Raw genomic sequence first — 16056 nt, forward strand, 5'->3', positions numbered from 1 at the left:
GATGGGGGATTAAAATTTCATTTCAGTTATGAGAACCAGAGAGCAAGAGGGAATTCATTTGCATAGTGCAACAATTGTAAATTTCAGAACTAAATATATTAAAATGATAATCATTTAAATAAAAATCACATTGCATTAGTTTCTTAAGGGCTTTTCGACTTCAAATTTTTAAAAAGACTGAAGTTTCCTCCATGATAATCATGGGGAAATTTTTCAAACAACACAGGCATTATCAGAGCACTCTTTTTAAGAATGTTCTGTAGCGAGACCACCTAGGTAATTATTTTGGTTTCTCAATTTTTCATATATTTCTGTTTGTAAAAAATGTTACTATGTAATAGACCTCATCTTTCTGACATACCTCAGTGTCTGTTGGCCCTGGGCCGACTTCTGGGTGGAACTGCACACCAAAGAAGGGTTTGCTCTCATGCATAATCCCCTAAAGGAATAAGAAATTGGAAGAAATTCATACAGTAACAGTGAATGTCAACCAGGAATAGGTATGAATCAGCGGACAATGATGTTCAAATTTTCAAAACTAGGTTGAAAGTTTGAGAACGTTCAAAAAATAAACAGTACTAATAGAAATAAACCAATAAAGACTCAACTGATGTGGTTCCCCTATTTAAAAAAAAAAAAAAAAACTAGCTTGTTCTATAACATTTCAGGCCCCTCTAGGCTCTGATCAGAATCAACTCAAATCCTCTTCTTTTCTCCAACTCCTAAATTACTTCTCCAAAGGTTTCTCAAAGGCTACTTCAGTGCTGAGACGCAAAGACCTGCCTAGACTGGTCCCAAACAGATCTCCTTCCACCAATCACCCATTAGCAATGAATGTGTGAGACAGTCATTGATTAACCACTCAAATTGTGGATCTTTAATGAGTCAACTGGCAAGGGAATAAGACAGAAATGACTTTTTTTAAAAGCAGAGGGCTATGGAAAATAATCTATAACAAGAATTATTCCACATACATACCCTAGAAAAGCCCACATAAATAAGGGAAAGGTATTTTCAAAACAGAGTACTAAAACTCCTGAATTTCTCTTCACTCACTTACCTCATTTGTTTGATCATTAACGTTCACAAAAAGTGGTTTCCAGCCAGCAGGAAGGGTGCTGTCCAGGGCATAGCCGTGATTCTGAGCAGTAATGAAAGCCTGTCTGTTTGTGATATTCAAAACAGGTTGATTCTGCCCTCTGGATAGAAGAGGTGAAAAAGAATATAGAAAAGGAAAAGCAAAGAAAATAACATAAATGCTCTAGATGTAAAATAGAGAGCAAGTAAAGCCTATTAAAATTCAAAAGTTTCAGTTGCTCAGTGAAAAATTACTCCATGAGAAAAATCACAGATTGTTAATCCCAATAATTTTAGCAAATTTTTTTAAAAATCAATTCAGGAAGCTTTGTTGTGTGCTAAATATCAGGTCTATTAAACTTATATGATCGGTTTTATAAAAAGGGAATTGCACTCATAACAAAAAGTTAAGATATGCTTACTAGCTTAAAGACAGACAAATATAAGCAATTTCTTTCAAGGGTGCTACAGTAATTTTAAGCTATAGGAGAGTACTCGGGGGATAATAAAGAGGTTACTCCTCAGTCCTGAATCATTTTGAATTATAATTCATGTGGAGGGTGGACTGGGAGAGAAAGTTCCATGTTGAACAAATTAACATCATTTAGGGTAAGGAAGTAAAACCAATAGGATCTGAAGATTTCTGGGTTCTTGAGTTATACTAGTTTCATAATATTGTCAGTGCTCTGAAATCAAGCTTAAAATCCGAAAAATTTCCCTTGGAATAGCATTTGATTGAGTATTATAGCTTCAATTTATGTCAAGGAAAGGAAAATAACTTTAAATTGTGACCAAGTTATCGTTAGAGAAGACTGCCTTTCCAAAATGTGATAAAAATGGTATCAGGTAGTCAGACAACTGTGAACCATGTAATAGTGTGGTTATCTATTTATTCTGAAGAAAATGGAATGTAAGTTCTCTAAGCCTTTTTGGTTTAGTTACTAACAGTATTTCAGAGCCAGTCTGACATGTAAACAGAAATATAATTCCCTTACCTGTTGGCCATGGACATCTTGTAGACTTCGGCACCAGCAGCCAATCCTGTTATTAAATTTCCTGTACTGATTCCAAATAATGGTTCCTTGCGATCACTCTCTAAGATCTAAATTAAGAAAAAAAGGTTATTAATCCAAAAGATCAGGTCCAAAAAAAAAATACAACCTCTGAAGAAGTAAAATAATGCATCTTTTCCCCCCTTAATTTGCAAGGTAAAGAAAATAGTAATTGAATAAAAAGTTAGATTATGAATAAGGACAGGATTGACAATTTGCAAGCAATAAAATTCAATAGAATGTACTCAACATCCAGACTAAATTAAATCTAGTTTAATATTTCTCTAGAAACGCGAAAGTCTTATAGGTCCCAAGGTCATGGTGAGTGACACAAGTTACCATTTTACAGTTGTTCAGACAACACATTTGGAAATCGAACTCCAGTTCTCAACACTCACGGACACAATCCCAGCTACGCTGCCTGACGGTCTTTGCTCTTTCTCCTGTAGAACTCTCTCCTGGCTAGTTCCCCCTATACACTATCTGTGCTGACATTACCTCAAAAGTCACAAACAGAAGTACTAAAAATATTTTTGTATAAATAAAGTACATTACAGAACAGACTCCCTCCAGTTCACACACAGACACACTCTCCAGGTTCACTATACCTTTTTGACATTCTGAATTAGTGGTTGTGCAAGAGCTGGGTTGCCAGGCCCTCCAGCAATTAAAAGCCCATCATACTCCATCTTGGTGAAATCATGATTCCAAGGCACTACATGCACTTCTGCCCCTCGCTGGAGAAGAAACACAAGAATGGTCAATTGGGGACTTCCCTGGTGGTCCAATGGTTAAGACTTCACCCGCCAATGCAGGGAGTATGGGCTCAGTCCTTGGTTGGGGAGCTAAGATCCTCATGGCCAAAAAAACAGAACATAAACCACAGGAGCGATTTTGTAACAAATTCAATAAAGATTTAAAAATGGCCCACATCAAAAAAAGAAAAAGAAAAAACTTTTTAAAAAAGAATGGTCAATTTAATAATATTTTTCTTTGCCAAAGTGCTTATCCTTCTCTTCGCTAATTATTCCCTAAAGGGAAGGGAAACAGAGTACATGATCCAAATAAATAATGCTAAGCATAAATTCTTTAGGGTGACATATTTTGTGGGGTATAAAGGGACCCTACAATAAAATGTGGAAAAAATAGCATTTAAGTTTTGATTCTGAAAAAATAGATAATGCACTTTCCCATACTTCCTCTCACTTCAGGAGGTTGCAAACCTAAAGGCTTCATGACTGGGCACACAAGAATGCAGGTTATCTTCACTTACTCCAGGAAAGGGAGTGGCAAAACAGAAGATGAACCCATTTCCTCCAATATTTATTTTGGTCCACCTCTCACCTTTTTCAATTCCTCATTTTTTTATCTTACCAAATTTTAATCTGCCTTCTTTCCTGGGTTTTTTCATATCTGTATTCTAATAGAAAAATTAGAACTTTTCTATACAAAAGTGGATGGAAGATGGCTTTGATTGTTTTGCTAGAAGCATTTAGCAAGACAAGAATTTGAGAGAAAGAAGTTTCTTTGGAGAAGTTTCCAAGAAATACTAATAGCAAGCAACATGGTGAAAGACCCTAATGAAGTATGCATTATCAATCAGATACCACAATGCACAAATACAGCTTCGGCTCACTGGGGAACTCTGAGAGCCAGTATAGAATGTTCACCTAAAAACAGCCTACCCGTGTGGCAAAGGAGCTGGGGAATTGACACTGTCATTGATTGGGGCTGCTCCAGGGATCATTAATTCTACATCATTTCCTGCCTGCCAGCAGCCTCCAACCAACCCAAGAGAGCCCTCAGGCAACAAGATGCAGACACTTGCAATTGGAAGATGGACAAAATGACTTAAAATGATAAAATAAGAGGGTCATATGGCTAAGCCATCTACAGCATCTACTGTTTAAGAGTCCATGCGCATTTTTGTTAATAAAATTAATCAGTGCTTGTGCCATGTATCAGAATATCAATCAGTAAGTGAAAAGAACAGTCATCATTTTCTTCTGTGTGTTGTAGCCTTTGAGCATTTTTGGGGTTTTTTTTTTATGAAAAAGTTAAAATTTATTTCAAGGAAACCGAAGCATCTATGTATATGCTGTCCAGTTTGATTGCCACTAACCACAAAGGTTTTTAATAGCAATCTACATCTCTAGTTTTAACAGGGATAAATGTATTATCTCACAGACCAAAGGCAGCGAGACTATATCATCTGACATTCTGAGAAAGTATACAAGCTTTCTCTGAAACAGAGAAAATCAGATTAATACTAATGATCAGTATTACACACCCCCGTTCTTGAGATGGAACAAATTACTTACCTTTACTAATAAGCGGATCACATTGTTTTTTATCCCACAGTCTACAGCTACCACTTTCACGGGATTTCCTTTGCCGTACACCTTGACAGCCTGCCGTTTTAAAAACCAGAGTCAGGGGGAAGGTCCAGCTATGAGCAACACGCCAATATCATAAACATATCTCAGGATGCTCTGCACTTAGCAACAGATTGATCGCTAACTACTAGGGAATGGCTGGCAGTTAACAATCAGTTTGTAAGAAAGACATAGCAAATGCCACAAATTCTATCTTGTTCATGAGAACAAAGTATTTTGCTGTTTGGTATAAAATGTTGATTACAGTAATAACAATTATCCCTAAGAAATTTGTTGCTTCCATAATTAACAAATATTTTTTTCCATGTTTTGCCTCATTAACAACCAGTAGCAATGGAATTTCCAAGTATTATTGCCTGATTCAGCACTAACAGATGTAATAATAGATATACCATGCTTTAAACACCTCTTGATCCTCAACTTGCAATGAAGTTTGGATGAGGTAGAGCTATTGTGCATTAGGTTTAGGAAGTGGGGCTAATGGATAAAATCAGTCTGAGTCAGAGGAATTGCTAAACTAGTGTAGACCACTGGTCCCTTTAGGTTACTGTGCAATCATTTGCATTTAAATGGTAGACTTCATAAAAGGATCCCAGAGCATATCATAGTCATTATGTACGTTTTAAGCACTGCTTGGAGTCAGATCCATTTTCACAGGCATTTACCCAAGAAGCGGTTCCCCAAAGTCATAAAAGAAGAAATAATAGAAATAGAGAGAGAGAAAGCCTAGAGGGTTGGGTGCCTTCACTGGTTCCAGCTTCAAGAGTCAGCAAACACATTCTGAATTTAGGATGATTTCGAAGTTTCTTAAAAGTTTTAGATGAAATTTGCAACCTGGTCTCTTCACAAATGCACCATATACCCTCTATACAGAATGACACGAGTAAGCAAGACCTCATAGAAACAGGAATACATGAATTTGCTAGGACTCTCCAAGAGAGAAATACATTATGCAGTGTTTTTCAACCTTATTTGACCATAGAATTTTTTTTAAGGTGACTTTCTCCAGGCCAGTGCTTCTCACATTCAGGAAATGCTACCCCAAGTTAGTTCTAAAATAGCACTCTATCACGCTGTGTCTCATCTCTTCATAGGGAAGTGAAGTGAAGTGAAGTCCCTCAGTCATGTCCAACTCTTTGCAACCCCATGAACTGTAGGCTCCTCCGTCAATGGGATTTTTCAGGCAAGAATACTGGAGTGGGTTGCCATTTCCTTCTCCAGGCGATTTTCCCAACCCAAGAATTGAACTCGGGTCTCCAGCATTGTAGGCAGATGCTTTACAGTCTGAGCCACCAGGGAAGTCCTCATAGGGAAGTGTGTTGAAATCTCTATCTCCTATTTGTTTAGGTGCATGCTAAGTCGCTTCAGTTGTGTCCAACTCTGTGCGACCCTATGGACTGTAGCCTGCCAAGCTTCTCTGTCCACGGAATTCTCTAGGCAAGAATACTGGAGTGGGTTGCCATGCTCTCCTCCCAGGGAATCTTCCCGACCTAGGAATCAAACCCACATCTCTTACGTCTCCTGCATTGGCAAGCAGGCTCTTTACCACTAGCATCACCTGGGAAGCCCCCTATTTCTTTCTCCTATTTGTCTAAACCATCTTGCTGTTTCTTTTCCTGCTATTGCTGGTCAGTCTGAGCTTTCATGACTTTTGTCTGAATTAACTGCAATAACTTTCTAGTTACTTGCTCTTTATTCCAGTTTATTTTGCTCCAACATGTTGCTGATTTTGGAGTTCAGTTGATTCATTGAGTCAATAATACTAAACCCTCTAGCTCTAGCCCTGTCCATCTCCACTCAACTTTAGCCAAATGTGAACAGCTGTATTTGTGAACCTGTTGGTCAGACACACCGAATTAAGCATAACTTTTCAAACACACCGTATTGTTTCACGCTTCTGTGCATTTCAACACATGCCATTTCCTCTGCCTAAAACAAAGCTCTCCTAGTTCTCCATCTACTGACTTATTCTTTATGTCTCAGGACAAGCCTGAATCCTCTGCAGGGACTCCCCTAATCTACCTCTTTAACTGGATGTTTCCCCACACATGACCTTATGATGCCTTGTGCACATTCCAAAGACAGCATTTATTATAATATTTGCTCCATGATGATAGCTTGTTTGCATAGCCCACCAAACTCTATGGTCCCCAAGAACAGAAACTATAGCCCAAGAGACTCACAACTTTAATCAATATCAACACAGGTATTGATTTCGTAGAATAGTTGGATGTATTCTATGCCTTCTTATAAATATGCAATATACATATCTCACTTTCGAGTGGTACAGCCGTCATGAGGAACACTAATTTTTGAAGTGAGGTATAATACACTAAATTTTCGGTGTGCACAGGAATTCTTTTCCCTGCACAAAATAACCTCAGATCCTCATTACAATATTGTGTCTGAATTCTATAAACTGCTCTCAACTCTCTGGCAGACCATTAGCTCTGACTACTGATTGTCACTGTACCTATCTGGCAGTTGAATGGCCCTTATATTTGATATTTTAAAGTCTTGAGTGAAGGAACCACAAAAAGAAATAAGAAAAATTAAAATAATAGTAAACAGACTCTAAATCAAGCCATGCAAGTTCCCTACAAGTAGAAGTTGCTAACTTTAAATGCACTGCTTTTGCAATATATCAATTTATAACCATTTTCCCTTCAATTCTGATGCTTGTGGAAGATGATTTTTGCTTAAATGTAGATTTTGGTATTACAGAATAGGAAGATCTAAAGGGAATAAAACAAAACCACAAAATATGAAGGAAAAGCTCTCACCTTGGTTGAAACCTCAGCAATCAAATTTTGCTTATTTGGATCCACAAAATCCACAGACTGACCTTCAAATTCAATCTTCCCAAGCATGGTACCCTATCAAATTAAAAAATTAGACAGTTAGCAGGGGGCGATGATGCAGGCGCTGGCAGGATAAATTCACAGGAACTTATACAGCTGCTCCAATATTTCAATGTCTTTATAACTACTCATAACCATCAGCAGATCTTCATCTTCTCAACTTGAAAAGATGAAGCAGTTTGCATGGTACATTTTGGAAAACATGCTCGGAAGTAAAATTACGTCTTTTAGGGCTGAGAGAGTCACCTGGGGTAAGCAAAGTCAAAGGATAACAGATTTTGGATTGCCAGGAAGTGCAAATCAGAGTATTTAGTGTACTTATGACCTAAAACTATTTCGTTGGAGATGTGGCAAGATAATAGATTGAGAAAAAGAAAGGAAATCTAAAACTTGCTGAAAATTGAAAAAGAATGGGAATATTTTTAAACAGTAAAATTCACACGGAAAAAAAAAATGTGAAATGTTGTATAAGTCACAAACTTTGAGAAATGGCGATGAAAGTTTCATTTTTTTTATATGCTAATAAGGGCTTGAACTTTAGAGAAGGCTTAACCTTCTATAAAGTTTTCACAAATTAGCCTTGCTAGCCAGAACATGGCAAATGTTTTCATATTATTCTTTGCTATCCTGAGATTAGCTTATTTGTTAGTAAATCTAGTTTGACCTATTTAGACACATGGTATATTATGTTTAGTAATGAAGACTTTATTGAGAGGGGAAAAGATAAAAAAAATGGCATATTATGTTTTGTAACGAAGACTTTATTGAGAGGGGGAGGAGATCAAAATAGTTTACTGATTTGCTTGTCTCCAAGGAAATTGTTGCACTGAAGGTAGAGAAGAAAGTCTTTATTTCCCTCTGAAACATATTTCTTAGGAGAAGAAGTAACTTGGGAGTGAGTTGATGCTAGCAGCTCATCCAGATGGTTATTTCAGTGTGATTATTACAACCAGAGTACCATCTCAAACTCTGGGAAAGACAGTGAAAACCACCTTTCCCTTCCATACTGGATTATTAAGTTTCATGGTGGTCTCCACTTACTTTTATAGTCCAAATCACAGAATTCCTTGACTATATTTATGGATCCCTAATTTCGAAATTTGGTTTTCAGTTCTTATTCCCTTTTACTTAAAGCATGCTGAATGAAAAACACCCTTACTCTTCAACCTAAGACTCAGAGAACTAAAAGCTACAACATACATTTTTAATATGAGCCCATATTACTCATAATCAAATATAATAGGCAGTACTACTATTTTGTCCTGCTAATCTATTCAGCCAGATTTTGAAAACCTAACTACCTCTAATAAAAGCAGTGCTCAGTCATGTCCGACTTTTCGAGACTCCAGGGACTGCAGTCCACCAGTGTCCTCTGATCATGGAATTTTTCCAGACAAGAATACTGGAGTGAGTTGCCATTTTCTACTCCATTGATAAAGCAAGGTTCACCTTAAACTAATAAATCACATGAAAAAATAATATGGTCTTATATTTTCCCAAATTACTAAGCCTGCCTATAATGTATCCAATCTGCCAATTCTACAGCTTGAATTGAATTTCCCAATTTTATTCCCCCTCTCATCTGGCACTCTTATCATTGTTTACTGCTCCCACAACATCATTGGGCTAAGAAAATGCAAAAGTCCACCTGGGATATATAATCTGCATAAATAATCTAGAACATTTATCCTCAAGAAAATCATGGAGGAGGGAATGAAATCAGAGGTAGAGTGAAGGATTGCAAACATTCTCTCTGTCTTCCTTCTGGTCATAAGTATGTGGCCATGTTCTTATTTTTAAAGCTTTCTTACTGCTAATAGAGATCCTGAGTCCATATGTATTCTAATAAGGAATCTACAACAGATTTTCTTGGAGAAACTTTTTCACTTTGAAACTGTATCTTCCTTTCTTTTTCAAGAAAATATATAGAATATAATGAGAAACCTCTAATGGCATTTAAGGTATTTAGTTAACGTTCATGAGATAAAGTTTCTTTCTGGTCTGGGATATGAAGGTTTCATGTGAGAAAAAAGTGTCCACCTCTTATTACAAGGAGGAGGAAGCAGACGGTGATGAGACATTCTCAGAGCAAGGGTCAAATATTTCAGCAAGCAGATAGAAAAGCAATAGACAAACTTACCTTCATCTTGGTCACTGGAACAATTTTAAGAAAGACTAATCGAGGTAGCACATAGAGGGCTCATTTAATACACTCACAAATTGTACAAACTCCTTCAAAAAGACTAAACAGATAACAGCCCTAGTGCTGTACACTTCGTGGTTTGCATTTTTCAGCAGGTAGGTATTCAATTTAGGCAACATTCTTATGCATCTAGTTACCTTCTCCACTTGTTTCACTGGCCCTGTCACATGAGCTGAATCACCAAGACTTTACTTGGGATGGTGAGCATAGAGTGGGCACTCAGTTAGCTACTGCTGAGGGAATTAATCTCAAAACCACTCATGAACAAACATCCCAATCAAGTATTCAGTCTTGAAAGTTACCTCAAGTAACTTTGAAAAAGTAAAACAGGATGACAGAGACCCAAATGACAGAAATGGGCTGGATTTGTTCTTTTACATACCAGTGGGTTCCCTGGGCACTGAGAAAAACCATACATATGTATGTGTGTGTATATGCATATGTATGTGTGTGTATATATGTATGTATGTGTATATATATGCATATATATACATATGTATATGTGTATATATGTATACATATATATATATATATCTGTGTATACATAAACATATATATAAACATAGATTTGGCTAAATATGACTACAATACCTTATCTCTAATTATTTTAGTCAGCATTCTTGTATCCACTCCATAAATTGCAGGGACCTGTGGAGAAAAAAAAAAATGTAGTGACAGTAAAATTGGAGGAAATTAGGTCCAGCTTAGTGTTTTCAAGTTGCCAACTTAACATCATCTATCTACTTGAGCAGTAAATAATTTCCCTACTCCTTCTTTCCTCTGATCTAGCGTGACTGTGTTGTGAGAACAAGGTAAATTGCTGTTCTTGTTGGGCACAGGACTCTTAATACCCAGACCATTCCTCAGAATGAAAAATGAGAAATTTTGAACATCAATCTTCTTCTACAGTTTTGTTGCTTTTAATCCAGGATATTAAACACGTAAGACAATTTTATATATACATGTATATTTTAAAATGACAGAATTTGTGAAGTGAACTTCATAAGCAAAATTACATAAATTATATGCAAAGCCATGCTTCTGGCACATAGGAGGCAATCAGTGGGTTTACCTGGAGGTTGTTCTAGTTGTCCGGCCACTCAGGTGTGGCCAACTCTTTGTGACCCTGTGGACTGCAGAACATCAGGCTTCCCTGTCCTTCACCACCCCCCAGAGTTTCCTTAACAAGCACCTCTGTTAAATTTTGCCTAGTCTATTAGTCAATCAGAAACACCTCCACTTGATTTAGTTTCTTTGACTAGATTAGATAAGGATAGACGTGGTATCTATCCCTCGTATCCAGTTCTGCTTTCTGTGGTTTCAGTTACCTGCTATTGCCAATAGTCTAAAAATATTTTTTTAAATGGAAAATTTCATAAATAAACAATTCATAAGGTTTCAATTGTGTACCATTCTGAATAGTGTATGTGAACCACCGCTTTCTCCAACGAATCCCACCTTGAGTCATTTAGTAGCCAACTGAATTACCAGGTTTATGGCCGCAATATCTCAGTGCTGAGTTCAAAGAGCCCTATTTAACTTAATACTAGCTCCAAAGCACAAGAGTAGTGATGCTGGAAATTCAGATATTCCTTTACTGTGCCTAATTTATAAATCAAACTTTGTCATAGGTATGTATATCCAAGAAAAAATACGGCATTAGCATATATATCTGTTCAGTTCAGTCGCTCAGTCATATCCAACTCTTTGAGACCCCGTGGACTGCAGCACGCCAGGCTTCTCTGTCCACCACCAACTCCCAGAGCCTAATCAAACTCATGTCCCTCGAGTCAGTGATGCCATCCAACCATCTCATCCTCTGTTGTCCCCTTCTCCTCCCACCTTCAATCTTTCCCAGCATCAGGGTCTTTTCCAATGAATCAGTTCTTTGCATCAGGTGGCCAAAGTATTGGAGTTTCAGCTTCAGCATCAGTCCTTCCAATGAATATTCAGGACTGATTTCCTTTATGGTTAACTGGTTTAATCTCCTTGCAGTCCAAGGGACTCTCAAGAGTCTTTGCCAACACCAAAGTCAAAAGAATAAATTCTTCGGTGCTCAGCTTTCTTTATAGTCCAACTCTCATCCATACATGACTACTAAAAAACCATAGCTTTGAGTAGACAGACCTTTGTTGGCAAAGTAATGAATCTGCTTTTTAATATGCTGTCTAGGTTGAACATAGCTTTTCTTCCAAGGAGCAAGCATCTTTTAATTTCATGGTTGCAGTCACCATCTGCAGTGATTTTGGAGCCCCCCAAAATAAAATCTCTCACTGTTTCCATTGTTTCCCTATCTATTTGCCATGAAGTTAGTTTTCTGAATGTTGAGTTTTAAGCCAAGTTTTTCACTCTCCTCTTTCACTTTCATCAAGAGGCTCTTTAGTTCTTCTTCACTTTCTGCCGTATTATTATATATAGGATTTGGTACTATCCACAGTTTCAGGCATCCACAGGGGGTCTTAGAACATATTTCCCATAGGTAAAATGGGAAAAAGCAGAGTTAAGAATGAGGAAACAGATTCTAGTTCTTTTTTCTTCAGCCAATTATCTGAGTGATGTATCAGCAAGGTGTCTTCCCTCACCCGTCCATAGAAGGAGGTAAACTGGCTATAATTTTAGACCCTGTTCTACTCTATGTGTCAATGATTATGGAAGAAGACTCAAGGCACATTTTTAAAACAAGCTAACAAACCATGGGTTATACTTAAACTATTAATTCTGACACAAAGCAGCTATAGTATCAGGTGCCGACATAACACGAAGGAAACATTAATGACAACTACAAACAGGTAAATTCAGACAATGATTGAAAGAAACTAGAAAAGACCTGGTAGATCATAAAGATGCTTTATTATCTCTATTAACATTTAGCAGTAATGATATCCAGGAAACTAAGGTCAATATTTTTTTTATTTGTTAGGAAGAGGCAACATTGAGCCCCAGTTAGTAGATGTTTGGGCTTCCCTGGTGGCTCAGATGGTAAAGAAACTGCCTGCAATGCAGGAGATCTGGGTTCGATCCCTGGGTTGGGAAAATCCCCCTGGAGAAAGAAATGGCACCCCACTCCAGTATTCTTGCCTGGAGAATCCCATGGACAGAGGAGCCTGGCGGGCTACAGTGCATAGGGTCACAAAGAATCGGACACAACTGAGCATCTAAGCATACACATGTGGTAGATGCTCATCGGAGTGTCAGAATTTTTTCAGGTTAATATTCTACCAATTACAGGCCCAATAGCAACTTAAGAAAAAGCAGCTATTATAATGGTAGAAATGAAGTATAATATAGCAGGTCCATTAACTCTAATTATTCTAAGTATGTCTGACATTCAACCCAGGAGAATACTCTTATTTGATTAGAAAATAATACTCAAAGAAAGGCAGATATAGGGTTTCCCAGGTGGCACTAGTGGTAAAGAACCTGCCTGCCAATGCAGGAGACATAAGAGACGTGGGTTCGATCCCTGGGTGGGGAAGATTCCCTGGAGGAGGACATGGAAACCCACTCTAGTATTCTTGCCTGCAGAATCCCATGGAGAGAGGAGCCTGGTGGGCTACAGTCCATAGGGTTGCAAAGAGTCAGACATGACTGAAGCGACTTAGCATGCAAGGTAAAGTTAGTAACATTTTTCACTTATTACTTCAAATGAGATGATATCCAATTATGTCATTGAGTCATAACCTTTAAGCCCAAAAAGACTTGATGGCAATCTGTTTGTTCACACTCATTAAAAACTAAAATTAAGAAAGTATGGTATGATTGCATGACCAGAGCAAGGTCACACAGCTAGTTAATGACTGAGCTGGTACTAGAATCTATGGCACAAGTTACATATCTAGATCCTGGTTAAAACGGGAAGGAGTAGTTAAGTTGTTCCAGACTACAGAGAATTCTAAAATTTTCTCTAACCCCTTTGCAGATTGAGAAAGGCTTCCCTGGTAGCTCAGTTGGTAAAGAATCCGCCTGCAATGCAGGAGACCTCACTTTGATTTCTGGGTGAGGAAGATCTCCCGGAGAAGGGATAGGCTACCCACTCCAGTATTCTTCAGCTTCCCTCGTGGTTCAGCTGCTAAAGAATCACCTGCAATGCTGGAGACCTGGGTTCAATCCCTGGGTTGGGAAGATCCCCTGGAGAAGGGAAAGGCTAACCACTCCAGTATTCTGGCCTGGAGAATTCCATGGACCATATAGTCAATGGGGGTCGCACAGAGTTGGACACGACTCAGCGACTTTCATTTTCACTAAGCATGTATGAGTGCCACCTAGTGGATAAACTGAAAATATAATCTCACACGCTAGCAAAGTAATGCTCAAAATTCTGCAAACCAGGCTTCAACAGTATGTGAACCGTGAACTTCCAGATGTTCAAGCTGGATGTAGAAAAGGTAGAGCAACCAGAGATCAAATGGCTAACATCCGCTGGATCATCAAAACAGCAAGAGAGTTTCAGAAAAACATCTACTTCTGCTTTATTTACTACACCAAAGCCTTTGACATTGTGGATCACAACAAACTGTGGAAAACTTCTTAAAGAGATGGAAATACCAGACCACCTGACCTACCTCCTGAGAAATCTGTATGCAGGTCAAGAAGCAACCGTTAGAACTGGACATGGAAAAACAGAATGGTTCCAAATAGGGAAAGGAGTATGTCAAGGCTGTATATTGTCACCCTGCTTATATAACTTATATGCAGAATACATCATGTGAAATGCTGGGCTGGATGAAGCACAAGCTGGAATCAATAACCTCAGATATGCAGATGACACCACCCTTATGGCAGAAAGCGAAGAAGAACTAAAGAGCCTCTTGATGAAAGTGAAAGAGGAGAGTGAAAAAGTTGGCTTAAAACTCAACATTCAGAAAACTAAGATCATGGCATCTGTTCCCATCACTTCATGGCAAATAGATGGGGAAACAGTGGAAACAGTGAGAGACTTTATTATTTTGGGCTCCAAAATCACTGCAGATGGTGACTGCAGCCACGAAATTAAAAGATGCTTGCTTCTTGGAAGAAAACTTATGACCAACCTAGACAGCATATTAAAAAGAACGGACATTACTTAGTCAAGGTCCATCTACTCAAAGCTATGGTTTTTCCAGTGGTCATGTATGGATGCGAGAGTTGGACTGTAAAGAAAGCTTAGCACAGAAGAATTGTTGCTTTTGAACTGTGGTGTTGGAGAAAACTCTTGAGAGTCCCTTGGACTGCAAGGAGATCCAAACAGTCAACCCTAAAGGAAATCAGTCCTGAATATTCATTGGAAGGACAGATGCTGAAGCTGAAACTCCAAATCTCTGGCCACCTGATGCAAAGAACTGACTCATTGGAAAAGATTCTGATGCTGGGAAAGATTGAAGGCAGGAGGAGAAGGGGACAACAGTGGATGAGATAGTTGGATGGCATCACTGACTCAATGGACATGAGTTTGATTAGGCTTCGGAGTTGGTGATGGACAGGCAAGCCTGGTGTGCCGCAATCCATGGAGTTGCAAAGAGTTGGACATGACTGACTAACTGAACTGATTAAGTTCCTCTGTTTAAAGAACGAGTTCTGGACATTCAGCCTGTAGTAACAGAAGGAAGTACTCTGAAACAAAAGGATCCGAAAGTGTGTGATCTGCCTCATTTGTTTGGCCCTTTGCAATTACATACACCTTCCCAACTTTCCAGGACCCCACCAATCATCCTTAGGTGATGCTGGCTGCTGGATATTTCTCACCTTTTCTTCCCGTAGCCACTGTCCTAGACTCTTGGTAGCCAGCCAGTGGTGGTAGTCATCACTATAATTTAGCACCAGCAAACCTGCAACCTAGAAAGACAGGCTGTCAGTTTTTGAAAGTGATCACAAAATGCTATCCAACTCTTGTAACTTGAGTCAGCTCAGATTTTTTATTACCTACCAATAAAATGCTTAAAATTTTGGAGACTTGAAGAACAAAATATGATAAAAAAAATTTTTTTAAAGATATATAGTCACTACCTTAGTTTTCATGTGGGGGACAGTCTTACCTGGTTTGCCAAATCAGGAGGCTAAACTAGATCTCCCTTCTCAGCACCCTGTATACATTTTTGAATAGTTTATATGGTTCATATCCCCATGATAGTAATCAAATTTACATTATAATAGGAAATTTTCATTGTATTTACTTTTACTTTTAGGCTGGCATACAAGTTATCTTTTATTTATCTCCCATACAGAGTAAGATTTAAAAGATAAATAACTGATACAGAGTTGATTCTTAAAATCCTTTTAAAAAGTGATTCAATACAAATTCTTGTAGCATCGCTGTTATCTGAACTTATAACATTTTTCCAAATGAAGTCACATTTCATCCACAGCATTAAGAATGAATACAAAGTGCCCTGAGAAATGAAATTCAGAATAGCTCCATGCTAAAACTTATTCTCATATACCTAGGAATGAGATTGAGACTATAAATTTAATTATTTTTACTACAGGACAGA

At 38.1% G+C, this 16056-nt stretch overlaps 1 protein-coding gene across 1 annotated transcript in view; it reads right to left on the bottom strand.

Moving 5' to 3' along the window:
* The window catches only part of CPS1 (carbamoyl-phosphate synthase 1), a 139887-nt gene that overhangs the window by 96479 nt on the left and 27352 nt on the right, over positions 1-16056 (bottom strand). The window contains exons 4-11 of the mRNA XM_043445685.1: positions 15311-15400; positions 10181-10237; positions 7309-7401; positions 4451-4540; positions 2738-2866; positions 2073-2179; positions 1061-1199; positions 362-439 (exon numbers count right to left, since the gene is read on the bottom strand). Of these exons, the coding sequence (XP_043301620.1) occupies positions 362-439; positions 1061-1199; positions 2073-2179; positions 2738-2866; positions 4451-4540; positions 7309-7401; positions 10181-10237; positions 15311-15400 (783 nt within the window). The remainder of the gene's footprint in view (positions 1-361; positions 440-1060; positions 1200-2072; positions 2180-2737; positions 2867-4450; positions 4541-7308; positions 7402-10180; positions 10238-15310; positions 15401-16056) is intronic.

The sequence above is a fragment of the Cervus canadensis genome, chromosome 24, assembly GCF_019320065.1.
Source record: "Cervus canadensis isolate Bull #8, Minnesota chromosome 24, ASM1932006v1, whole genome shotgun sequence".
In the NCBI taxonomy this organism is placed as follows: Eukaryota; Metazoa; Chordata; class Mammalia; order Artiodactyla; family Cervidae; genus Cervus; species Cervus canadensis.